Source organism: Micropterus salmoides, unplaced genomic scaffold (assembly GCF_014851395.1).
Source record: "Micropterus salmoides isolate LMB-PRFRI ecotype aquatic unplaced genomic scaffold, ASM1485139v1 Ms_hic_scaffold_17, whole genome shotgun sequence".
Lineage (NCBI taxonomy): Eukaryota > Metazoa > Chordata > Actinopteri > Centrarchiformes > Centrarchidae > Micropterus > Micropterus salmoides.
In genome coordinates this window covers 9,421,465-9,447,945 of record NW_024040817.1, presented here as the reverse complement: position 1 = coordinate 9,447,945, position 26,481 = coordinate 9,421,465, and the positions used below count along the sequence as shown (strand labels likewise).

General features: G+C 41.6%; 1 protein-coding gene across 6 annotated transcripts in view; it reads right to left on the bottom strand.

The window, feature by feature from the left end:
* Window positions 1-332: 332 nt before the first annotated feature.
* Window positions 333-26,481, bottom strand: part of cica (capicua transcriptional repressor a) — a 36,897-nt gene continuing 10,748 nt past the window's right edge. For 3 of the 6 annotated variants that reach the window (XM_038724252.1, XM_038724254.1, XM_038724253.1), the window contains exons 4-22: window positions 21,368-21,499; window positions 19,919-20,072; window positions 15,916-16,015; window positions 15,618-15,800; window positions 15,117-15,243; window positions 14,597-14,769; window positions 13,681-13,813; window positions 13,135-13,217; window positions 11,738-12,602; window positions 11,084-11,226; window positions 9,830-9,990; window positions 8,827-9,055; window positions 7,881-8,178; window positions 7,399-7,580; window positions 5,586-5,728; window positions 4,633-4,784; window positions 4,185-4,319; window positions 3,972-4,097; window positions 333-3,611 (exon numbers count right to left, since the gene is read on the bottom strand). In XM_038724252.1, the coding sequence (XP_038580180.1) occupies window positions 3,349-3,611; window positions 3,972-4,097; window positions 4,185-4,319; window positions 4,633-4,784; window positions 5,586-5,728; window positions 7,399-7,580; window positions 7,881-8,178; window positions 8,827-9,055; window positions 9,830-9,990; window positions 11,084-11,226; window positions 11,738-12,602; window positions 13,135-13,217; window positions 13,681-13,813; window positions 14,597-14,769; window positions 15,117-15,243; window positions 15,618-15,800; window positions 15,916-16,015; window positions 19,919-20,072; window positions 21,368-21,499 (3,782 nt within the window). In that variant the 3' untranslated portion in view covers window positions 333-3,348. Of the gene's footprint in view, window positions 3,612-3,971; window positions 4,098-4,184; window positions 4,320-4,632; window positions 4,785-5,585; window positions 5,729-5,751; window positions 6,348-7,398; window positions 7,581-7,880; window positions 8,179-8,826; window positions 9,056-9,829; window positions 9,991-11,083; window positions 11,227-11,737; window positions 12,603-13,134; window positions 13,218-13,680; window positions 13,814-14,596; window positions 14,770-15,116; window positions 15,244-15,617; window positions 15,801-15,915; window positions 16,016-19,918; window positions 20,073-21,367; window positions 21,500-26,481 lie in introns of those variants that run through there. The other 3 variants (XM_038724255.1, XM_038724257.1, XM_038724256.1) reach the window with 3 other exon arrangements.

Genomic DNA, 26,481 nt, shown 5'->3' with positions numbered 1-26,481 from the left:
TATGACCACAATCTAAAAAGGCTTCTCAAATACAATAAGCACTCTCAAGGCTTGATAAAAGCCAGCTGGAGATGTATGTGTGTTCCAGATATTTGGGGAACTTGACTGGTGGGTCAAGGTGGCTGCATCTGTATATCCTATTCATTAGTCTACAGCTACATTTGTCTAAGTGAGGATGAATTTGCAACTATTCTTGTTTGTCTCTTCCATCTTCTTTTTGAAGTCAAGAAGAAATTGCAATAAATTCAGGTCATTTTACAAATTCTTCAAACATTCAAAAATGATAAAACATGGGAAATTCAAGAATGTAAAAAAAATTCAAGGACACAACACATTGTGTTAGATCTTTAATATTTTCAATATTTAGTTTTTTTTGTTGTTTAGAAATATTGCACATGGTCAACATGCCTGCTTCTGAGATAACACTCACCTCGCTCATCCTACGTTTCCTTCTCCAAAGTAAGGACAGTTTATTTTTAAGCACAATCATACAGTGTACACGCATACATGTGTGTGTATGCACATATGTCTGTGTGGGTGTGTGTGCATGTGTGTATGTGATTGCACATGCATGCAGATGGACACTTTACAGCCCTAACCCCAAAGAGATGTGAATTGATAGTCTTCTATTTCCTGTGAGTGTTTATATATATATATATGTATATATTTATATTTATATATTGTATATCTTGAATATATTTCATATATCCTGAATCAACTGGGTTTGATAACAGTCAAGATGGCAGACAAAATAGTCATGGTGACTATAAAAATACTGTCTCTAGAGTAGAATATAGAATGTAGAATACAATGAAAAATATACTATTGATAATGTTGCTGTGTGGAGAAAGAACAGGAGGTTGGTTGTGTTAACACACTACCTGCATGTGCCAAAACATACACACACACCCAGACACAGACCTAAATGCACATATATGCAAATACCAGTATATATATATTTTTCACACAACCAACTGTATACAGAGAAACAAAAGAGATACCCATAATAATAACTACCCCCACTCTTCACCAAGGAAGCAAAGAGCCAAAAAGTGCTATTCAAAAATTGTCTTTGACTTTTAGTAAGTTATACCCTCTATCTCTTCAACAATAACAATAATTGTGTGATTCTTTTTTGTTTTTTTTATACCATAGTTAAAGATAGTATCACAACAGCTCATTCCTCTCACTGACTCACTGCACTGGATTTAATATCTATGGCACAAAGCCTTCCCCCGAAAACAGAATAACCCACCCATTTCCAAAAAAATAAATGTCCTATTGCACCATTTGATGGGAAAGGATAAAGTGTCGAGAAGAGAGGGAAGAGGGGAGGGCTCCAGAGACTGCCTTCCAGGGCTGGTCTAGGATCTGCTTTCCCTGAACTAACCCTAACCAGAGCCATCCTGAGCTACATAGCGCTTGACCCGGGACCAGTGCTTAAGGGCACTTTCTAACAACACTTGAGAGGTTGAGGGAGACAGGTGAGGAGGGAGGGGAGGACTGAGGAGAAAGGGGTTGAAAGGAGGGAAAAAGCAAGAAGGACAAAAGGGTGGAAAAAGGTGGTTGATAACATACGGAACAAGGTTATTATTTTTTCTACTAAAACAATCTCTAAAAACAATACTTTCCTGATTTTACTTGCGGCGGTCCCAGAGGAGAAGGGCCGCACAAATTGTGCAAACACCTGATTTCTGCGTTTTACAAAACGACAAACGCCCCTTCTCCCCCACTTCTGTGTCTGGTGAGAAATCGTAGAGGAGAGAAGGGGGGGGGGGGGAGAACCGCCCCAAGTACAATTAAAAGTAGGGGGGGCCACAGACTGATTTTGTCCCCTTCTTTGTCCAAAGTTTTTTTTTTGTTGTGATTTTTTTTATGCTGGAGAAGAAACACAATAGAGCCACGAGAGAAAAACAGGCCACGGTAAAACTGGTTATTTCCACGGCAACGATAACGAGAGAAAGCAACATTATATCCACTGGGAGATTCAGAGAAGTTTGGTTAAAATTCTACTTTTTCTCTCTGTAGGCTTGTCATGTTGTTGTTGTCCTTATTCACTATTATTGTCTGTCTTCCTTTAGTAGGAATATAAATCTTCCATCCAAAGAACATCGTCCAGTTTCTTCTTCTTCCTTTTCTCTGTGCTCTGTTGGGAGCCGGTCAGTGTCGAACTTAACGCTGATTCTTCAAAGCCTCACAACCAATAGTCTCTTTACATAATCTCTTTACGGTGCTTGTTCACACAGGGTTTAGGGAGAGGACCCCAACAGACATACAGACATATATAATAAGCTCCCGCCAATGAGGACTCAGTCTTTCATAATGGCAATAACTGAAGGTGCAAAGATTGGTCACACTACATCCCAACTCCTGCCTTCTTTTTGTTTTTCAGGAGAGAATAGGTTTCATGCTTTCAGTTTCTCTTCTCACTACAATCACTAACAACTGTGCAGGCCAATGGCTTGGTCAGACCGGGTTCGACTATGTTTGTGTACGAGTGCTCACACTGCACAGATGTGTCCATGCGCTGTGTGTGTGTGTATGTACTGTATGTGTGTGTGTGTGTGTGTGTGTGTGTGCTGTCTGTCTTGCAGCATTGAGGGGCTGTGGAATATTAGTGGAGGTCGTTGGGGTTGTATTTGTGTCCCAACCACTGTGCTGAGGAGTGGAAGGGTGAGAAAGAGGTCAAGTCAATGGCATCTGAGGGCTGGCTGGCTGGCTGGCAACAGCAAACTGCATCTGCACAATAAGTGACAAAGTGCCTCTGTGTGTCATGGTCCTTGGTGGCGGCTCCTGGGGACTGCCAACCAAGAGTAACAGTCTGATTTGGTAAGGGTGTGTGTGTGTGTGTATGTGTGTGTTTATGTGGGATCACGTGCATGCTGGAGATTACATATGCACCATGGTTTGTGTGTGTGCCAGAGACATAGAGAGCGTGTACCACAGAGTTTGTGTGTCAAACTACAAACTATTGTACAAATGTGCTGAGAGCAGACCTGGGCAAAGTGTTAAATGAAAATATTCTGAATACTTGGAAAAAAAGGGAAACAATACTACAAGAAGCACTTGACTCATCAGGACTTGCAGGTGATTCATCCACTTTTGAGGCTTTTTTTTTAAAATGTCTGATTCGACAAATCAAGCGCACCTTGAGTGGTTTGAATATTTGTGACCATATTCATATGTGTTTCTGCCCAGGTCTTGTGGAGATTAGTGCCAGTAGAACAGATCCTGCAGGAGCCATTCATAGTACTGGTTCAACACATACAAGAACATTCTGCGAGGATGACACACTCCTATCTCTCTTCTACTTTTCCTTGATTTTTCCACTTTGTCATCCTCTCCAGCTTAGGATCCTTCGCTTTTTGGCTCCTCGGGGCTCCGGCCTTTGTCTCCTTGCTGCTCCGCCCCTCCATCCTCCCGGGCAGATTGATTGAAAGAGGAGCTGTGGGGCGGGGCGAGGTTGGCTTCGGCTGACCCTCCGAGCTCGAGGGTTCCAGGCGTGGCCGTCTGCATGATCTTCTGACGGACTTCACGGATCTTCAGCTGCAGACACACTTTGGTGGGGAAGGTGTCCGAGTAGCGTGCCTGGAAGGCAGCGGTGGCCTGAGCTGGAGAGGGTGAAGGAATCAGGATGGAAAGAGAGTTAACACAGGGAGCAAGTAGATGGAGCAGTTGTTACAACTGTACACTGTATAATAACTGTACAATACAGGTATTACCATAAATCCTGAATGATATTCTTTAAGGTGCTTTAAGGCTGCATCTGCTACCAAATATATATACAAATCTGCTACAAAGCACTTGATTGAAAGTATAATGATTTTCTCTAAATGTAAAGTATTTATTATTAATGTGGGAACAGACCTTTTAAGCTGAAGTAAGGTTTGCCCGTTAAATAAAAGTTAAATATTTAATCTCCATTTCAGTTATTACTGTGACATTATGTACTATATCTACTGGTGGTTTACCTGAGGGAAAGAAGCCGTGTTCCTGAAACAGCTGCATGACCAGGGTCCGGCGCTGATCCAGAGTTCTACGCAGAGACGAGTAGGGGACCCTGTCCAAATCTCCTAGAAGATCCTCTCCTTCTGTACCTAGTTGAACAAGCAGAACATCGTATCACTTTCAATTCACCTTTTGGAGCAGTTCTGCAGCTGATGCACCTGATGTACCTGACGTACCTGGTCTGTCAAAGGTGAAGATGTCTCCCTCACACTTGGCGGCGCTCTTGGGGGTGTTGGGCTCCGAGCTGCAACTGGAGAGACGACGAGTCTTCCTCCTAGGGGAGCTGGGGTCTTCTGCTGTCAGCTCCAGCTCTAGACACATGACGTGAAGGATGAAGAAAGGGAATATAGAGGAAAAGGGGATAACAGAGTGAAAAGAAAGGAGGACATGTAGGAAGAGAGGACAGGGTAGAGGAGCAGGGAGTGATGAAATGTAACAGGGATTTGGAGAGGACAATAGGGCAGGGTAATAAAAACAATGAAAAATGGGAGAAATAGCAGTAAACATTTTGAAATGGAATGGGACAAAAAGTCTCCAAATAACAAAAATGTTGTTCTGTCAATAAATGTAATTTATTTCACTGCATGTTATATTTGTTTGTTCATCTCTCTCTCTGCATCTCACCGGTGGAGTTACGTCTCTTCCTGCGGTAGCTTCCCAGGATGGCTCTTGGTGAGGTGGCCAGACTCTGCAGAGTGGGCGAAGGAAGGACCTCCTCTGGGTTAAACTCTGGAAGCTCAGCAAAACGCTCCTCAAAGTAAGTTTCCGACAAGACCCTGCACACAGAGAACAAATTGGTCATGTCAATGCCCAGTCCAGTAATCCGGTGTTTAAAATATCAAGGGATTTTCTCTCAATCTGTACACATTTCTCATGCCTAAGGGCTGAGTTCTCTATTCTCTTTCTCTCTGTGGCTTCACCACCACTCTCTTCCTGTCTATATAAAGAAAATAAAGGGTGAGCACTCCACCCACTCACATTCAGTAAACAAAGAGTTTCCACCACAATTTTATGAAGTTGGAGGTTTGGTCAGGAACTAAAAATGGATTTAGATGCCACTATGTGTGAAAGTCAGTGTTAAATAAAGTCAACAAACGGAGTCCTCTCCAGGGCGCTGTATTTCATCTTCAAGCTGCTTCACGCCATAATTACAGAAGATTAGCTACTGTTATATGAGCTGTCTCAGCTTGAGAAAATGTAAACTGTTAAAATAGAGAGAACATTGTCTTACAACAACCAGAAAGCCAGAAGGACCAAGCAGACTTGTTGTATTTTGTTTGGCACTGACTCTATGAGAGCCATAACTAATGCCTGATCAGTGGGAATGGCTTTGGGCTTTACTAAAAGCTTGTCTTGCAGTCAAAGATGTGACTGGGCTTAAATTATAACAAAACATGTATGTCTTATATTCATTTTCAATTCCTCATTTACAGGTTTGTCATTTAGCAAATTCTGAAACTTTTAGCTCCCTTTACCCGCACAGACATGTTTGATTAAATAAAAAAATGTAAGAACTAATGTGAAGTTCCTTCAGCTAACGATTCGTGTCCTTTGATGGCAGATTTTTTTCCACTTACTTGTCGAGAGAGTCGGGTGTCTTTTTGAGAGGCGGGGGTCTGAACTTGGTTTTCTTTGAGGAAGAGGGGGGCTCTCTTTCCGCAGGAGGAGGAGGAGGGGGGTCCAAACCTGAGGGTGGTGGAGGAGGGGAATGAGGTCCAGCCTGGGAAGAGAGCGAGAGAGTTGAGAGCCAGACTGGTGAAACGGGGTCCCACTGCAGCACTGGCATACGACTTCTTAACTTTTCACTTTGGAGCATGCTCTGCTGTGAAAACACACACTTTACACTGTTTTGGTGCACTACGTCGTGTTATTTGCCCATACACTGTTGATTATTTAATGTTAGTCGCCCTGGACTGATCAAACATGATCATACCTTATAAAGTGATTATCATAGTACTTGCAAAGATATGGTTGATCCGTGACGGCCTCACACTACAGTCTGTTACTGGCGGCAGGTTATTCACCTACAGCTACAAGAATCTTCTAATACACCTGGCCTCCTTGCTGTGCAACACCAAACCTGCTGTGGTCCAACCATCGGGGCTACGGCCAAAGAAAGAAGGAAAACGAGGATGAATCCGCAGCAGATTTAGGAAGTGTCCATTTAATTCACATCTGCCCTCCATCATCCTGTCAAAAGGCCACTCACTCTGGGATAAAATGGACTTACTACATGTCCGGTGCTGACTGGAAAGGGCTTTCAGGGACACCTGCATCATCACTCTGTCCGACACCTGACTGGATGGGTCAGCCTCCGATGCCGAGGTCTGCCAGGACAGCTTCACCATCATCAGGTCAGACAGAATGGAGCAATTGAGGAAGACACTGTGACTTTTCACCAATAAACTGAACTAATTCTTCGCTCACTTTGAATCAGGAGCTGAGAGCCGACCTTCCACCGGACCCCAACCAGCCGGCCCCCTTCTCAGAGGAGAATGAATGGCACCAGCTTAGCCGGTATAAGAAAGTCAGCCATCCTTAAACCTAAAGGACTCTATGTCACTCCCCATCTCCTCCTACTTTTGTACCAGCAAATAAGTATTGTTCAGCAAGCTCTCTGTCACAAACCGGGTCAAACTCATATGCAGAACCAACACAGCTGCCACGATTATAGGTTTCCCCCAACCCAACCTCTCAGAGCTCAATTATAAGGCCATCACATGCACTGCAAATTCAATAACAAGGCATCACACACCCACTCAAATTTCACTATACTGCACTCTGGGCGCAGGTACACGTCCTTGAGGTGCAGAAATGCATCGCTTTGACAAAAGCTTGGTACCCGCAGCCATAGCAGCCCTAAACAGGATGAGTCACTAGGGGAATGACAAGTCTCGTTTTTTGATTTTAACTGTTGTTGTTATGTGCTTTGTGTTGTATTTCATGTTGTCTGGTGTGTGATTACGTGTATCTTCCTTGTGATGTGATGTAGGAATTTCCTCATGGGGACAATAAAGTCTAACTAACTAACTAACTTTCCCATGACTTTCGGTAAAGTCAGAGTCATTGGTCATAGGTTATTTCACCATAGTTTATTAGGACGTGGAGAACGGATTGTTAGCATGTTTGCTGTATCCATTATTGTTTCTCGGGAAAGTTCTAGGTTTGAACAGTCTGATTTGCTGGTATATTTATTTTGCATTTGTAAATTCATTAATATTCACTGACTTCCTTAGAGAAACTCTTAGAGAAGAAGAGACAAAAAGTCTAGAAAGAGACCTACAACTATGTAAATGGGCCTCTGAAGGTCCTCAACTAAAGCTTCAAGAAATGTTTAGTTTGAGGAGAGAAACTACTGAATGAATGGAGCAGATATCCAGCTTTTCTCACCTCTTTGCTGCTGTCGGCCATGCTGTAGTCCTCTCTGTCTGTCTCTCTGCCTCCCTTCTTTTCACTGTTCTCCTTCATCCCTCTCTCTCGTTCTCTGTCCATCTCACTTCGTGTCTCTCTGCTGTGTCCATCTCTCAGATTTTCTTCTTTAATGTGCAGACAGATGTCCTCCTCTTTTTTGACTGGAGCAGATAAAGATCATTTCAAACTTAATGATATAAAAACACTGCATCTGGCCTCATTTATGTCACCTGTTTAAAAGGTGCACACTGTAACGTTAATCCTGAAAGCTCACTTTCACCACAAGATGTTAATCTGGAAAACATTCACTGAAAAACAGACTGCTTCTGCAACAATCAGAAGATTTTTAGGGCTCCACACTTGACTAAATGATAAGATAAATATTTTTTTAACTCAATCCAACAGCAAGAAACCAACACTAAAATTTAAAACCAAACCAAACAAAACCAGTGGAGCATTACCTGCTGTGGCATTACTCATACAGGTGGCCACTGACAAGCTGACAGCACAGCTCGGCAACCCGTGTCCTCCATCCTCATCCAGCTGGCTCTCCCTCTTCACCTCCACCTTCGGCTGCACATCCATTGTAACGTTAGCCTGAGGGGATGCTGCCGCTGAACCCTGCACTCCTGTCGCCAACGGAGAGGAGGGGTTTATAACGTCCTGGGCTGGGGTGGCCACTGCGGGCGGCATGGTTGTCACAGAGACCACGCCAGTAGCCAGTGCAACGGTTGGTGCAGGGTATATGGCAGTTAGTACCTGATGAAGAAATAAGTAATGCAAGCATGTCAGTAAACAATAAATTCTGTGTGTTATTTTTTAGTAGAATAGCTCTGGTTTCAAGGAAGGATAAGCGGTAATAACAGCCGCTGACAGTGAATATGTCATGTGAAGGTAAGCTAAAGCTGAGACAAGTGAGAAAAGCAGAAGTGAAATTTATTTCTCCAAAAGAAAAAATAGATTCTGTTTTGTTACACAAAGTAAACTAATCTTTGTGCTGTAGAAGTTACAAACTGGTGCCACAATGTAATAATGTAATGTAGAGGCCAAAAGTGACTTCCAATGTCTTTTGATTGTTTTTTAAAAACATTTTTACCCTAATGTCTCAAACTGATGTGGTGATTATTTATCGACAGCAAAATATTAAATTTAGCAACTTTATTCCCACTTCCTCTGTAGCAGCATGAGCTCCTGCAATTTGTGACCAAATGTGCACTTGTTACTGCAAGAGTCTTTCTGTGAGGTTTAATTCATTCATACACCAATGGTAAAACATGGACATTAAAGACTGCTTTTAATATCAATTAATTTGTTCACTCTTTAAATACTAGAAACATCAGTCTTCTAATATTCATGACCACACACACTACAAGTCTTTGGTACTAACAGTTCTCTGTTCATCTTTACCTGACGACCAGCTGTTCCCGAGGCCTGACCTGGAGAGCCCAGGGGTGGGGCCGGAGCTAACAGTGGCGGTTGACCAATGAGTGGCTGAACCAGGGTTTGCCCAGCCGGGGCGATGGCGGTGAAACCCAGGGTTGCCAGAGATGATGGGAGATATGTCGGGCATGGAGCGGGTGTGGCCTGTTGGGGTGTTGCTGTGGTGCCTCCTGGGCCAGACTGGACGTAGGTGATCCTAAAGGAGAGTCACGAGTGTCAAAGCTGAATATAGTTGAATATTACAAATTTTAAAAAGTCAATAATGGCTTGAGCAGCTTACTAACGTCTATGGCTCATTAAACAGGTACAATACAAAAAGACAAAATCTGATATATTTAAAAAGAAGACAAATTATCGATGATATAACAGATGTGCGAACATGCAGTTAAAAAAAACTAGGGCAGCAACTACTGATTATTTTTATTATGGATTATTCTCTTGATTAATCGACTGTTTAGTCTAAAAAGTAATAAATGATAATTTTCCCAAAGCCAAGCTGACTTCAAATTGCTTGTTTTGTCTGATCAACAGTCCAAAACCAGCAAATATTCAGATTAAGATTTGGGCCATTTTTGCAATTATAGACAGTATTGTTGATCAATTTCTGTCAATAAAGTATTCGATTTATCATTTCAGCTTAAGCAAAACCTACCTAATTTTCACTTTGAACCATGTGGCCAAATGGAAATATTTCTTTTACTTGTCTAAAAACTTGGAAAAAGGCATTAAAAGTTTTTACAGTTAGTGTCATAGTTCGTGTTGCTGTGTCAAAATGTTTTGAAAGTGTTGACTTTTATTATCAACATTTGCTGCACATTAAGTACAATTAACATTATGACCTGGCTAAAATTGAAATCCGACAGCATCTTTAAATCTCAGAGGGATCTCTGACCAGCTGAACCAGCAGCTGAGGAAAATAAAAGTGGGTATGTGTTGTCTGTCTTTCAGGTGTCAGGCCTGTGTTAGTGACCTGGTGGGTGGAGAGGTCAGAAGAACGGTCTGCGGGGGCGCGGCAACGGGCGCCATCACCGTTGCCATGGAAACAGGAAAGGGGCTCCCAGGATGCACTGCTGCTGAGCCGCTAGGGTGAATGTTGGTCTGGACCACAGGCATGGGAGCGATCTGGATGATCTTTGAGGGGCAGATAAACATATAAAACAAAAGGATTTTCTCCTGTGACACAAATGACTGTGACTCAAATGTGGTTTTTATGGTCCTCAGAACAACTCTAGCACTTTGTTAAAGCTAAAACTTGTCCATCCTGAATAAAATGTAGATTAACAGCAGCGAATTCAACTAGAATGAATAAACATTAATTTAATCATTCAGTTAATAAGTAACAGTGACAGTGAGAATAAGCCCATTACAATTTTTGCTCAGGAGATCTTTGTTAAAGGGGACCTATTATCCTGCACTTCCATCCCTATATTGTAGTTCAGTGACTCCTGTATGGTAGCTTTGCATGATTCAAATTTTTCTATCTTATACTGGCTGTTCAAGCAGGCCCTCATTTAATCCCCCCCCCACAGTATAAAAGAAGTGGAGACTGACATTTTGAAGCCTCGAGCGTGGCCGTTTGGCTGTTGCCGTGTTGATTTGTTTCAACCAGGAACCAGACGTGACCATATTCGGACGAGACTGTGGCGCTAGCTAGCTTGGTTAGCTAGGTGCATCCATAATTCACTTTAACTGTGATTTTAACCGGGATGCTAATTTTGGCTAGATAAAAAAAGGCTAAAAACAAAACAACATACTTACTGGAAAAATTTACTGCTGACTCCTAGTAAGCTTTTTCAATGGCGCTGGTAGCGACTTGTCAATCATAAGGTAGCCCCACCCTAAAACATCCCCTGCTTATGACATCATACCGAGCCTATAGTAGAAAAAACTGTTGAAACCTGAGCATTCAGAAGAGAAAATCTGAGGTTCATAATCACAGGGTTTTCTTTTAAATACTTTTACCTAATTATTTGAAGCTTTGTTCATATTTAACATGAACATCTGACACTGTAACATTATAGATATGCCAGAAAATATGGAAAAGCATAATAGGTCCCCTTTAAATTGCTTGTTTTTATCTGAGCATTTTAAAAGCTGGAACCAATAAATACATTTATATATATTTGTATTCTTCTATAATAAATGATTACTGATTACTTAATATTATTATTATTATTATTGACATTGCTGACACTCGTTTTAATTACAGTGTTGGTATTATTACCTTGTTTCCTGTCGTGGGGCCGTTCTGCACAGGAAGAGGTGGAGCAACCAGGGAAATGGAAGGATGAGGAGGAGTAGACCCTGTTCTCACTGTTGCCATGGGAACCAACATCTTGCTCTGCAAGACAGGCGACTGGGTTTGGACTAATGAGTGAGAAGTAGAGAGAGAGAGAGAGAGAGAGAGAGAGAGAGAGAAAATTAAAACACTCAGCATGAGAAACATGAATTGGGCCAAAAAAGTGGAGGTGAAGACAGCTCAGGAGCGACTGGTGGGTTGAGACACACTGACACAGAGAGGACATTTCATCTACTGATAATAGTGAAATTCCTCTGCAATAAAGCGGTGGAACAATGTTCTGTTGCTTCTGACTCTTATGAATAGAGAGTGATTAAGGCATGGGTGGGCGGCGGGCGCTCATGCTCATGTCAACAGTGTTTTACATGTCAATCATTTATCTCCCGTTTATATAATCCAATCAAATCTATTTTCAGTGCTTCCAGTGGAGATGATTAATACGAAATAAGCGAGGGGAACTACAGCAAAAATAGAAAATTTAAAATAAATAAAAATTCAGTTTTCAGCGGACCAGTGAAAAGACTAAAATGAAACTCAGATCTGTTCTTTTTTGTCAGCCAATCGTGCTTTCTGTCTCACCTCTGGTCCCAGGGCTGACTGAAGCAACTCTGATTCCCGCCCCCGTGTGCATGCCATTGGCCAGGGCCGCAGTGGTGGGCAGGGAGAGAATTTGCTGGTGGGTGAGTTGAGGGGAGGAGGGGCTCTCAGTAGGCAGGATGTACTGGACCTGTGCTAGAGGCTTGGGGCCGGCGGCAGGTGTGAGAGAGGAGGTGGCGGCAGTGGGATGGAGCTGGGGTTGGAGGATAGGTAGGGGGGTTTGTGCGTGAGGCTGCGCGGGGGTAAGGATCTGCACTGGTTGGGCAGCGGGAAAGGACCCTCCCAGAACTAGGCTAGTGACCAGGCCGCTTCCCCCCAAAGGGGTTACACTGACTGGACCTGGGGAGGAGGATGAGGACAGGTACCCACCCCCTGCGGTGATTGGCAGCTGCTGAGGTCCGCCTCCTCCAATCAGGAGAGTGGCTTTCTTGTCCTGGGCGTGGGAGCTGAGGGTGACGGCTCCTTCCACTGGCTTGCTGGTGATGGGGATGGGCGTGCTGGCGATGGGTCGTACCACATTGGTCACCATAGTGGGAGCCATGCGGGCGGTGCCGAGGACCTGGGTCAACCCCTGCTGGGCCAAAGCAAGGGGAGCCTGGGTGCTGGATGTTGAGCCTGTGATGGAGAGAGAGGAGACACTCTGCCCACCTCTTCCACTGCCTTCTTCACTCTTGGATCCTCCTTCGCTTCCCTCCTCTCCTCCGTCTGTACCTCTCGTTCTCTTCCTCTCAGACCCCTCTTCACCACCTCCTCCTCCTCCATTCCCTTTAGCTGAGGTGGAGTTGGAGTGAGGCATGGAGGGAGAGGAAGAGGGGAGAGAGGAGCGAGCCACTGGCTGGAAGCCATGCTGGAGGGAAAGAGATTGTCGGAGAGGTGGAGAGAGGGAGAGATCAAAGCCGGGAAAGTTACAAAGTAAAGTTCTTCTCTTCTTACAGTAACTGTGGAAAATATAAGTTTTTTAATGCTTGATGGGAATTAAGGACTCCAAAAACTAAAAAGCTTAAATTAAACCCCCAACAATGTGATGCCTTAATTGCAGAATTACACTGTTGATATAAGAATGCAGCTCTTCAAGGCTCTACCCTGTAAATCAAGACACATCAATACCTAACTGGAACCAGGTTCAGTTTTTAATAAATAAAATATGTTTTTGCAGTGCAGCTTTTTACTATATCTGATACCTAATACTCAACTCCTTGATGTGGAGCCCATATACAGATCAGAAACAAGTACTCTATTAAATCTAATTAGCCTTTACTCTATATTGTAAATATCCAGGTACAAAATGGGGGAAGGGAAAGATAGGATTGCCCAGGACAATCTAGCTCAGTGAAGTCCACTGTGGACAGTAATTCAAGTTATTTGATCACTGCAACTACCTGTCCATCCGGTTCGTCCTCATCACTGTCCGTCACTCTCTCTTTACACTTGAGGTCAATGGAGCCTTCAGGACAGGAATCCTCTGAGGGTGGGACATGGAAATCTGAAGTTAGTGTTTTCAACAAATTTCAACAAAGGGGGCAATACACACATTATATTTTTAACTGTTCCTTGGAAGTTATTTAATTTACAATGAGTGCAAGTGAAGCAACGCTGATGGTGTCTGGACAAACATTTGGAAAGGCTGCTTTCAAATCACCAGATTTACCATCAAATAACCAATTATGTGCTATTGTTATTAATATATTTTAACACTAGGAATTACCAGTTCAGGGCTGCGGCCAGGGCTCACCAGATGACATAACTGACACCACCTATTTTTTTTTTTAGCTCTTATGTGTGTTGCTGACGTTGTCATTCTGACTAAGAAGGCTGTTTTTTTTTAAAGACACAATGATCATTGTGGGAACTGAAACTATGACTTTGTGGTTATGCAATAGAGTCTCTAACCACCACTAGACCACTCTGTTGCTCATCTTACTCACCCATAACATCATCGTCCCCCTCTTCCTCACAGATGACCATGCGCTCTTCATCACTGGTCACATCCTCACTGACCCCGCCCTGGTACAGGGACTGAGGCAGGGGCCGGTGGCGAAACAAACTCGACCCATCCTCCTGACACAGTGGAGAATAGAAAATGTCTGTGTAGTTGCTGCAGAAGGACACTGATTCTAAACTCAAAGCTAAAAAAAAAAAAAACTTAAGTCCTTAAGTACTTAAGAACAACACTTCATACAGCAGTAATGTAGTTACTATCAAAGCATGCATACATGTGGCTCCGACACCAGCATTAAATGAATGCCTTCAAAACAAAAGAGCTAACATGCAGGCCTATCCCTCTGCGATTAGGAATGAAGCACCAAACACTAGTCTCATACCTTCAAAGGCGCTAAAAAAAGTAGAAAGTGAAACCTTTGAAGTTGCAGTTTGAGCACCCCCAGAGCTTTCAGTGGGTTTTCAGCAGCAACAACTCAAGCCCTCACACAAAGAACAAAGAGAGTCCATTTGAACTGTTTTTGAAAAGCATGCTTGCAGTTGTAGAGTTCAACCAAAATGGTCTGCAGTGTGAAGGACACACGTCTGCTATCTGCGATTATACACACATGTTGGTGTGTAGACACTCACACTCAATCACTGGCCCTGTTTTTTCTTTTTAAGAATTACTTCAGTTTGTTGCTTTTATTTTCTGCATTTGTTTTTTGTTTTATCTTTACTTTGTTCTCTTAGATGCCACAGATTTGTTAAAGGCGCTTGAAAAATACTCTTGACTTAACTGAAAGCACATGATTTAAAATTTTCTCTAGCTTTAAGATTAAACTAGCTAGTGATTTGGAGCACATTCTTAAATCTCCAGTCTGTTTACTTTTGCCTTTGAGCTGCAGATTAACAACCTCCTACCTTCTCCAGGTCTCCCTCTCTTTCCCTCTGCTCCAGGGTGTGCACAGCACTCTGGGAAAAGGCTCTGGGACGAGGGTGCTGCCCCAAAAATAGCCCCCCTCTACGCTCTGACCCCCCAGGCCAGCCAGAGACTCCTCCTTTCCCCTCCAGCACCTGGGAGTCTGGATGGGCATCTGAAGAATGGGAGAAAGACAGAGAAAGAAGAGCAAACATAAAATATCACAGTGTATCATCATGGAATAGATCAATAAAACTTTGCACTGATGTACTGTCTAAGAGCATCAGCAAAATGCTTGCAATATGCAATAAAAACATCTTTTTATAATTATGTTTTTTGTAGAAAATGGTTCAATATGACTTTTAAGTACAAAAAATTCAAAGCAGCTGATGATCAAAACCATTCACTGATTTAAGAAGTTTTTTCCTTTTAACTTCTAGCTTCCTTCTTTTAACTTCGGCTTGGGAATGTTAATCAATGCTCATCAAAACATATATACATACAAAACATATACACACACACCTATGCTCTCTGACATGCTCCTCTCCCGTTGCTCCTTTGGTGTCCCACGGCCCTCTGACAGTGACTTCCTGCGGTCCTTGTTGCACCACTTCCAGTCTGGATGGGCTTTGAAGTGGGCCTCTTTCACCTGGAGGAAGATTGCAGTGTCTTTAATTTTCAGATGATGCAGTCTGAGTTTCTGTAGTTCATCCATGGTGCCTTTCACTGCCCATGAAAACTATACATAGCTATACATTTTTTTCATCCGGACAAGCTGCTACTGCTGATGGTGAATCTGCATGTCTGGAGAACAAAATTAAAATATCTCATATACTGACACTACTGTGTTATGGTCATCAGTAGTAAACTGCTAATTTATTTAAATTAAAGTAAACAACAAATCATTGTGATCAATTCACTACAGGGATGTTAAATATACCCCTGACAATGCAAAACAAAATGTACTTTGAAGAAATAAAAGAAAATAAGACCCAATTAAAGAATTTTAGAGGGAATCTTTACCTGGAAGGCTAGATCGTGGTACTGCTGCTTCTCGTTGGGTCCCAGAGCATACCACCACTCCCCCAGGATCTTGCTGACTGTCCGGTTGTCCTGGTTGGGGTGTCGCTGGTGAACCAGGGCTCTGTGGCGTTTACTGAAGATCATGAATGCATTCATGGGACGGCGAATGTGGTCCTTTTCCCTCTGGTAGGTGTTTGGAAGAGGACAGCACATTTAGACATGTATGGTTAGCTGTGGAAGTGATATTCAAAAAGCATTTGCCATTTTTACTAACTGACTGTCTGCATGGTTGACTGACCTTCCTGTCTCCATCCTTGGGCAGAGCGCTGAGGGACTGCGTGCGTCTCTTCATGGGGCCAGTGGAGGGCGCTGGATCGTTGGCCACACCCGGGGAGAACCTGCATTCGCACACGGAGATAAAGTGAAACTGTGAGTCTAGAAGAGATGGAAAGTCAAGGGAGATTCCTACTGTGAGGGACTTCCAGGACAGAGAAGGGTTGTGAAGAATTTAGGAAGAATGATACAGTCCTCATTTATTTAGATATTGTGTTAAAGAGTGTGGAGTCTACTCGAATTGATCCAACTCTGTTTTTCAAATGTCCTCACTATATTGCACACCTTTGTGGTTCCATGAAGTTCAATTTGATGTACAGTAAGCACTAAACCAGTATGACATGTTATGTTGTATACACTGCTGCTTATAGTGGTTACCTGCAGACACCTGTTTTTTTAATTGATTCTGCAACACGCAGCCCAGAGAGAGATCACATGTCAGCCAACCAGAATAGTGTTTTCCCTTTGTCTTCCTGACTTTCTTATGACTTAATTTACTGTTAATGTAATGAACACACTTTCTTTATATGTTCAGCCATCAGCAATGTGGATGCTAACTACTGAGTTTATTTATTCAGTTGATTCCACAGAATCTGCTGTTTCTACTACTAATACATTGCACTCCTGGAAACTTGCAAGCCAAGTTTCCAGGAAAAAGCAACCAGACACAGAGTAAATAAAAAAAAAAATCACAAACTGGGTTAAGTTTCACTGGAGAAACTGATATAGACAAAATAGACATTGGTTTGTTTACAAATTCTTATTACGATTTCAATAATAGCACAGTTTATATTAGTGATGACACTTGCACAGAGCCAATAACAGAACATGAGTAAGAGACATAAATCAAGACAGATAAAAAAGGAAGAGGGCCAACAAAATACAGACACAAACAATTAGAGACAATCAGAATGCAAAATCTTGTTTTCACAGATTAGGTTTGTGCAATTCCCTTTGAATCATGCACAACGTACTTCCCAGCTATTAGTGATAGAGCAAGACTGTCTAATAAGTCAGTGGTGAATAAACCTGGATTAATGTTTTTTTTTAATGTTTCAATTGTGAGCATAACAGTTATAAACACTAGAAATGTCTTTTGAAACTGTGAAGTGTCAGACAGAACGTTCTGTCTGACTCTGACTCTGTTACTGACTGAACTCGGTGTCAAACCGTGACTACATGAATATGGCGGGGATTTTTGCCTTCTTGTCTAGTTTTACTAAAGCATTTTTATTAAATACAGCACATAATACAGCAAAGATTATATAAAGCAAAAAAAAGCTAAAGAGTAACACGCACAGTGTCCACAAAGGCAGAAATGAAGCTGTGGGACACAATAACATACAATGTCACAATTCCCAGAGCAATCATAGTCAGGGAGATTTGAGTTACGTGAGAGTTTGGTTGTGGTTAAGTCAGATGTGCTATTTGTGTGCATGTTTACAGGCATATGAGTGAACGCGTGAGTGTGGGTGGTGTAAAAGCTCTCCTTGTTGTGAGAAACAGGAACCATCATGGGAGACATAACATGGTGACAGAAGGCTTACTGAACACCTTCAGCAAACTATTCAAGGAAACTCCACACTTCTCTCAGTATAGGACCACACCACAGCATTAGAACGTACTTCTGCCAGGTGATGTTGTACAGTAGTATCAGTGTGTACCAAAGTAACTATACCCCGGAACTAGGAACCTTTGGAGGAACTCACTGTTTTTCCACCCGAGGGACCAGGGTCTAAATGTAGTTCTAGGGTCTTTAGTTTAACCCCCAAAAAGTTCCTGCTCAGGGTAGTACTTTCCAAAAGTACCGGTACTTTGGGGGGGTGGGGCTTGCTTTGCAGTGAAATGGGCAAGTAGAGGCTACTGGCTTTAACTAGAGAATGTCGGGTGATTTTCTACGACTGCTCCTCTCTTTTCCACTGTTGTTTGCAAACCAATAAATCACAATTAACAGTCAAATAGCACACATGTCTCACCAATGTCTGCCTGAGATTAAACGTCGGCATTAAATGTAGGCTATTGTTCGGAAATAGCAGCCTGCCTGCTACGCTAGTTACGCTAAATACTGGTCCAGAGTTGTTGTTTTAAGTTTTCATCAGTCAGGAAGTTTTTACACAGAGCCGAGGTCGGTCTCCTCCTCTCCAAAACAAACGGAACTTTGGATTACAGCAGATAATAAAGCTCGTTAAAATCCCGTTCCTCTGACGCGGGCGGACACAGATGTGAGTCCTGCTGCTGATCTGCTGCTTGTCGGCTAGAAATGTTGTAATAACCTTCCAAACTGTCACGATATTATTTTATATTTTAAGAACTTTATGGCTTTATCCCGTTTGTTATTAAATGTGTAAAAACTTTATCGTTTGTCTCTCCATTATACTCCCACACAAAAAAGCTGCTTTAATGGTCACGCAAAGCCTTTACTTTTTCATTGTATTCCAGTCAAATCTGACGTTCATTTATAAATGTTGCTCATTGAAAATGGTTACAAATAATGATGTCTGTGCATCGCTTTGTACGATGTATAGGCCTACAGCCTATGTCAGCTGGTTAATTTCTAACTAATCTTCGCAGGTCTTTAGACCACAGTGGAAACGCACACAACAGTGGGCTGAAGGAACCTGTTAGTTCCTTGAAAAGAGATCTAGGGACTAAAAAGTTGGTATTTTTGGTCAAAACTGGCTCACTAATAAAATAAAATATCATTTTTATTAATGCTACTGGTCTCTCCATTGAGATGTAGCCAGATAACAGGTGTAACCCCTGCAACATTCAGAGACTGCTGAAGGATTTCTTTTTGTGCTCCCAGTGATGGCAGATCTGTTTGGAGCCGCCGTCACTGTGAGCACAGTGACCCTGAAACATTCAAAACCACACTACCAGCCAGACAGCCACGCAGCCCTTCTGAGTCACTCTGAAAGAGCAATAACCCAGCCAGACGCAGAGACGCAGCCTGAGACTGAGTGGAATAAGCGGGCACAGACTGTACAACTCTTGCCAAACACACACACTGATGCAGCTGGTAGAACAGTTGTTTGTTGTTGTTTGTTTCGTTAGAATTTTGCTGTCAAAGGTGGATTTCAGTGCACCTGTTCGGAGCGTAGCGTCTTAGAGAGTTTTAAATCTGGTGACACAAACTGCGCCGACAAACTGTGTCTAATATATCTACTGTTACTATGTGCCTTCTACTGAGTCATACCCAGAGTTGCAGAAAGGAAACGCAACGTATGAAGTGAACATAATTTAAATGTAGCACCTAAACAAGTTATGATTATTTTTAGAGAACAGAAGGTTAGCTTAAGAACTTGGTTGACAACAGGATTGTTTTTTTGGTTTGGTCTTTTGTGCTTCTGCATATTTTAAATATATGGAATAATGAAATATAGCTATAGACAATTTATTTTGTAAAAGGTACATATAATTTTGTAAATGAACATTAAGATTTTACAAAAAGACCCAAAACGTAGTTCAAGTAGGGATCAAATCAGAAATATGCAGCTTGCTAATAATAATTATAATTAATTATTTAATAATTAAAAGATACAATGTTAATGAATCTTTGCTACTAAATAAACACTTCACTTCAGTAAGTCAGTGAGTTTTATATGTGACAGATATAAATTACTGCACTTGCATGAACTAATTTTGGATAGGTTGGTCTGGTTGTTTCCTGTGTCTGATTGGTGGACTGTCATCATTTCACAATGTGGTCAATGTTCTAAAGCGCTACTCTACACCTGAATTTCAATCAAATCTCTTATTTCTTGTGCTTCTTCCTCTGAGCAATACACTGTTTTATTCAGCTATGTTAATTAAAACATTTACTTTTTTGTTCCAAAAATGAAATTTGCATACAAAATTCACAACATCAAGCACCATGTTAAGCTCTCTGGTCTTGATAATACCAGGGAAGAGGAAAAAACCAGCTAAGATAAAATCCCCTTAAAAACCCCCAACCACTTCATACTTACGGGTCATCTGTATCGCTCTCTGTCTCGCTGTCAGCTACGCCCCTGTCTGTAGGAGGATTATCATTGGTCGGGGGAGGGCATGATGGAGAACCCCTCTCTAGGTCTGGAGGACCGGTTCGCCCGTCGCTCACCAGGGCCACAGCGCAACGAGGCTCTGAAAAATTAAAGCCATTTGTATGCCAGTTAGTGACAAGCGTTAAGAAAGTAAGCTTCAGTGCCACATGTGTAATAGCAGGGCTACCTTTCATACAGCTTGTTGACGGATAGCTCTACTCTGGCCAACTGAGTGTGGGAGGTGTGAGAAGCTCTGACTACATCTTTGCTATAATCTGTTGCAGCAGTAGTAAGAGTAATACTTCATATAGAGATGAAGAATGTTCACATGTAAAGGAAATGTTCCCTCAAGGGTTTAGTGACTACATCGATACATAACAGAGTACTGAAATGGCTTTTTTTATTTATATACTGTAGATGTTTGTTAACAAAGGTTTATTGTAGCCATTTAGTGAGATTGCATCCTTTTACTGTATTTGTACAGACTAGACTTAGAACTTAGCCAAAAGTTTTTGTACCATCTATTTAGATGGAAAAATGCTAAGAAGACTGTATATGAAGGGTGATTTCTTAAAACATATCCACCAAGTTGGTTTTATCTTTTATGCTCATATAAATAACAAACTTCTTTTAGAAGTAAGCTAGTTTATTTAACAGTCTAGAACTGAAATAATTAGTCAATTTACTGATTTGTCCACTGACAGAAAAATAATCACCATTTTACAAGCAGAAACTATTCACTGGTTCTGGTTTCTGAGATGTGAGGGCTTGTAGCTTTTATATATTTCAGCACATCAAATATCATTGTGTTTTAGATTGCTGGTCAGACTAAACAAGCATTTTAAGATAGGACCTTGGTCTCTGAGAAATTGTATCTCCTCTTTGCTGACATTTCATGGATTAAATGATTAACCAATATTTGTATCCCTAGAAAAGAAAGATAAAGACCTAAATTAATGCCTCATGAAGATCTGTGAAAAAGAAAATGTGTTCAGATAACTGCCTGTCCCCACCAGTCAAAATTAGTCTCTGAATAAATTTTAGCACTCCAGTCAATAAAAAGTGTTATCAACAATGTTACTGGAACTATATTGGTGTGAACACCAACTGTGCTGATTTGCAATTCAGTCGCAACTGTTTTGGGAAACACTGACTTGGCTGCTGGTATGTCCAACCAACATTTGTATTGGCTGTGTACTGGAGTGTTTTGGCAGTCGTTGTTTGAGAAACACAGCCCTGTTTCCTGTTATGATTATTATATTGTGGGAAATATCTGTTTATAATATAGAGTTATATATATTTGGGTACAAGCAGTCAAATTAGCTCTCTGTTTCCTTTCCCAGGTGATAAGTGATGTTGTCTTGTACAGAGAAAAGGAGTGGGGCCATTTGCTACCTTTGCTCTGATTGACAAGCTGTTGGCCATCAGCAGGCTGGGCAGCCGCTCCTGATTGGCTGGGCTCCAGGAAAGGGACGAGTGAATGCCAAGGGAACACTGGCACCGACCGAGGCTCCACGTTGGTCCAAACTGTGGGAACGCGAAGGGAGAGAGAAAAGAGAGAAAAAGTGAAATGTCATCATGTTTATCCATCTCAGTATCATGGACTGTAGACAGAAGGTAGCGCTCTGCCCTCTGGCAGCATGTGAAAGCCTATGTGATCGTCAGCCAGCGATGAGCTAAAGCGCTACTAAAAACTACACTTTTATAGAAACTGCCAGAGTGAAGACCATGAATGGAGTTATGTATTCAGTCACCTACTCGGCCCCCCCTCTCCAACACACACACACACACACACACACACACACACACACAGATCATCCCTCAGGATAATGTGAGTTTTGAGGGGTCATGTGGCGTGTGATGGGATGAGGGAACCTGTTATTTTATCCACAGAGATTCCAGGCTCCAGACTACTCGCTGTCTAGACTGCTGCCACACTGCTGCCACACTGCTGCCGAGCTTCAGACTCTGAACTGAACTGTCTCTGCAGCAGAAACCATTTCAGGAAAACAGAGTCTACAGAGTCCAGGTTTAATTTATAAACAGAAACCTATTAATACCGTTTAGATGGGTTATATGGTTACAACCTTAATATTAGACTTTTCCTTATACAGATATACAGTATATCACAACATGCATGCAAAACCACATATAAAGTTATTAAACTTAAGAACCACTGTTGCACTACACACCAATAAAAGTAGTCAGTGTCAAATGAAAACCATGTATCTCCACCACTTTGGTCCATATTGAAATGACTCAACAACTATTTGGTAGACTGCCATGAAATCTTGGACAGGCCTTCATGGTCCCAAGAGGACAAATCCTAAAAACTTTCCCTTAACTGTTCACCTAGCGCCACCATCAGGTCAAATTTATCCTATATTTTGGTTTACGACGATCTGCAGAACTACTAACATTCCCATCAGCCTCAGCTGTACTTTGTGATTAGTGTGAATTAACAAATGTTAGCATGCTAACACGGTAAACTAAGATGGTGACCATGGTAAACATTATACCTGCTAAACATCAGCAGGTTAGCATTGTGGTTGTGAGCATTTAGCTCAAAGCACTGCTGTGCCTAAGCATTAGCCTCACAGAGCCGCCAGCATGGCTGTAGTCACTTTAGTCCTGTTCAGATAAACTTAAGGATTAAATGTTAGATAAATATTTCTTCAGCTACATAAATTGTTTAAAAACCTGTTTGCTTTTCAGAAAAAGCATTGTCACTTAGCGGAAAACTGTGGCTTTTTTCTTAGCTGATAAAAAGTTGACACTTGGGATACATGGTACATGGTTTAGATAGGACAGCAAAGATGTTTAAAACAAATTAGTAGTTTATTATTTATATTTCCTCAGAATCACCCAATATGTTCATATCATCATGATACAACTCCCCTGAAAGCTCTACTACTGCAAATACTACCACCACTACTTCTGTGTTGCTACTATTACTACAACTGCTAATTTTACCACTACTACAAATACCAGTACTACTACTATTAACTTCAGGGAACTCCGCAAGTGCTACAACAACCACACCTATTACCACAAATTCCATCACTACTGCGTTTTTGGATATTTCTACTTTGGAAATGAGTCTAATAGTTAATGGTGTGTCTGTAAATTTGTATGAGGGAGATTTCAGCTCTCCTCCCCTGACTGCAGTATTCCACATATATCTAGCCTGCTGGAAATAAACTGGCTATGAACTCTACTGCAGCACTGCAATGTCCAGTTTCAGTTTCCATGAATAATTTTATAATAAAGTATTAAAATGGTCTATTTATAGCAAACCATTCGCCAGCTATGGCTCATCTAAAATGGAGATTCAGACACTGCTGAGCTAGACAACGACGAAAATGTAAATATGCCCTGGCTGGATGTAGTGTTGGTGCTGTTGGTTATGCACTCTGTTCAAGAAGTTCTCTTTTGGAAACTACTTCTGGTATCACATGACTATTATCACTGTGCTCTGACCTTTGCACTCATTACTTACTGGCAGTTTAAGCTGCTGTTTGCACAAGGAACTTCAGCTGAGGAAGTGAGGCTTATTCAAATGTTTTACACGCCAGAGGTTGCTTTCTTAAGGGGGGAAAGACCCAAAATAGTACTCATAACATACATTATTGTAAAAAAATATATATATATCATTTTGCTTTCCTCCTAATTTGATCATCTACAGGTAGGTCAGAGATTCAAATTCACATATACTGAAGCAGCTTTTAAGCTTGTAGGGATTTAATTTCTTGCTCAAAGACACATCACCAGTAAAGCCCAACCGATATTTGGGAGTTAAATGTCATAACCATGTATGGGACTAAAGTATTTATTTAACAAAAATCAACACTCCTGATAGAGCTCCCTTTGGTCTTTTTTTTTTAATGAATTGTGACCAAGACAAATACTAAGCAAAACATTTTACAGTTGAAAAATGAACATGTCAGTTCTCTTTGGTGTAATATAATGGAGACACTATTTCTAAATAACCTCAAAACGATCATTTATCGACCAACCACTACCACAAACAGTATCTGCAAAAAGCTAATGTTATGTTATTACAGGCCTGCGGCAGCCATAGATATAGGATTTATTATTCTTTTTTCCCCACAGACCATTTGATTTATTGATTGAGAATTTCAACAAATACAGAAACAATGCTTCTGAAATACATTACCTACCCTAGCTTTAATCATTAATAATGGAAATAAAGAAACTATGTTGGCAGAAACAGACTGTTTCCAAATGTATCTGCCAAATGACAGTTCTGGGATTAATTTGAGCAGTGCAACAGGAAATGTTTATAAGCTCATTGCTATATTAACCCAGTCACGGATTATTGTAACAGTGAAGGTACATGAGTCAGAATGTCATCCAGTGGAAGTGCAAAATCAACATTCTTCACTGTTTCCACCCACAGTTGTGGTCAAATAACACACAGTTACTATTTTGTCTGCCTTACTTTCCAGCTCTGCCTCAACCAAATGTAACAGCATCCAGATTAAAATGAAAACAAAATCAATAAAATTAAACTTACAGCAGGTGACATTTCAGCACTTTTCAAAAGAACAAAGCAATATTCAACAGTTCTTATTGTCAACAAATCCTCAGAAAAGTAAGAATGAACTGATGACAGACACACATTATCTGTTTTAGACGCCTGATTGACTCTGCGCCACAGAGCTCCATTTCTATTCCTTTCGAAAACAATTAAAAGCACATCAGCAAGCCACATCGTTGGACTGGGTGACATTTGGCTTACTTGCAATGGACACGGGCACTGTAATTTAGTTTAAATGAATCTGACACGCACCATCCTACAGTGCTCCTGTAATTCCCCACAAGAACACCAAATGTGTATTAATCCACCGCCAAAAATAGTCCCTGACAAATGCATGATTTACTCCCGTTTGAGTAAGGTTTGCTAAAAACTACAGTGCCCAGCAGTTTTAGGAAATTACTGAGCTTTTTAAAAAATTAAACTACACACTGGTGACAATTGGCTTTAGATGCCACAGACTGGGGAAGTCGGAGAGAGAGACACTCTTTTGAAAGACCTGCTGACACCCTGAAGAGGCATGGCATGAATATTCCAGGGAAGCACTGACAGTGATGAGTTGTGAAATATCAGAGACAGAAACACTGCTTGGATTTCCATCAGTCTCTATTGGTTTACTTGAAGTGGTGACAGTGATGACTAGCGAGAGGCTGCAATCATAAAGAAATACACCTGATGGGATGAACAGCTGTCTTTTCACGCTTTCAAGTGGGAAAATTATGCTACTCAACTGATATCCACCTGTTCTATGACTACACATTACTACCACTGGAGAAATTTCCAAATCATTTCTCCAGTCAGAGCAAAAAGAAATAATACAGTTCCTGAGCTATGTAACAAGATGGGTCCTCAGCTACATCTGAGCTCTGATCTCTTCCTCACTGAAGGCTGCAGATGTACTCAAAGAGAGCAGTAATGAAACTTGTGATGCTAATGCATCTGCACTTGAGCTGGGCTATATATAGGAGAGATCTCAGCCGCGGGGGCTTCACTGCCGTCTGAATGTGTTTGTTTCTGGGCCCACTGTGGCTCTAGGTGCTTTTAAAAATGTATGGTGGAGGAAACATTACGCTACAGACGCAGGTGGCTGTTAGCAGTGCGAGGGATGTGAAAGGGAGAGAGAAATAAAAGCGCGCTCCGGTAATCAGCTCAGGCCTCAACGCTTTACTGCGTTAATTGTACCGGTGGAAACAGTGTATCCATGACAACACGCCAGCAATACAATTACTCCTTTTTCTTCTGAGAGTGATGAAACACATTCACATCATGCTGGACCTGCCCTTGATGCCCTGTCTGAGGTTGTTGATTGTCTGGAACACTGAGTTGAGTGTGTGTGTGTGTGTGTGTGTGTGTGTGTGTGTGTGTGTGTGTGTGTGTGTGTGTGTGTGAGGTGGGGGGGGTGGAGAAGGAGAAGGAGGAGGTGTGAATGTCCTTGTTGCTCTCTGCACTCCCGCTCTTAGTCTTGCATGTCTAGACATGTCAATATCCTTTTAAAGTTTCTGTGCAACACCCCTTATCTCTCTTTCACACACGCGCGCAAATGCGTATATATGAAAAGGGTGACACCCCTTGCACACGCACACTCACAATCGCACACAAGCACACTCAATAACTCTGACACTACACACACTGAGTCACAGATTACACACAATGAGCAGCAGGTCTGATACATCAAACCTTTTCTGATCATCACGCCTCAGAAGAAAAAGGTTTCACTCTGCAGTCATCTTTACCACATGAACCAAGTCACAAAATTATCGTTCAATCAGAAAAGAGGTTATGAAAAACTAAACATTAAAATTTAGAATTCAAAGATCCTCATGATAGAAATCTGCTACTTTGGACACTTGTATTAATGGATATAAACAAATTTTCTGTAACTACAACCATGCCAGAATGTGTTTCCTGAATGTGTAGGACTTGTATATTCTACATTTTGTCAGTATGAAAT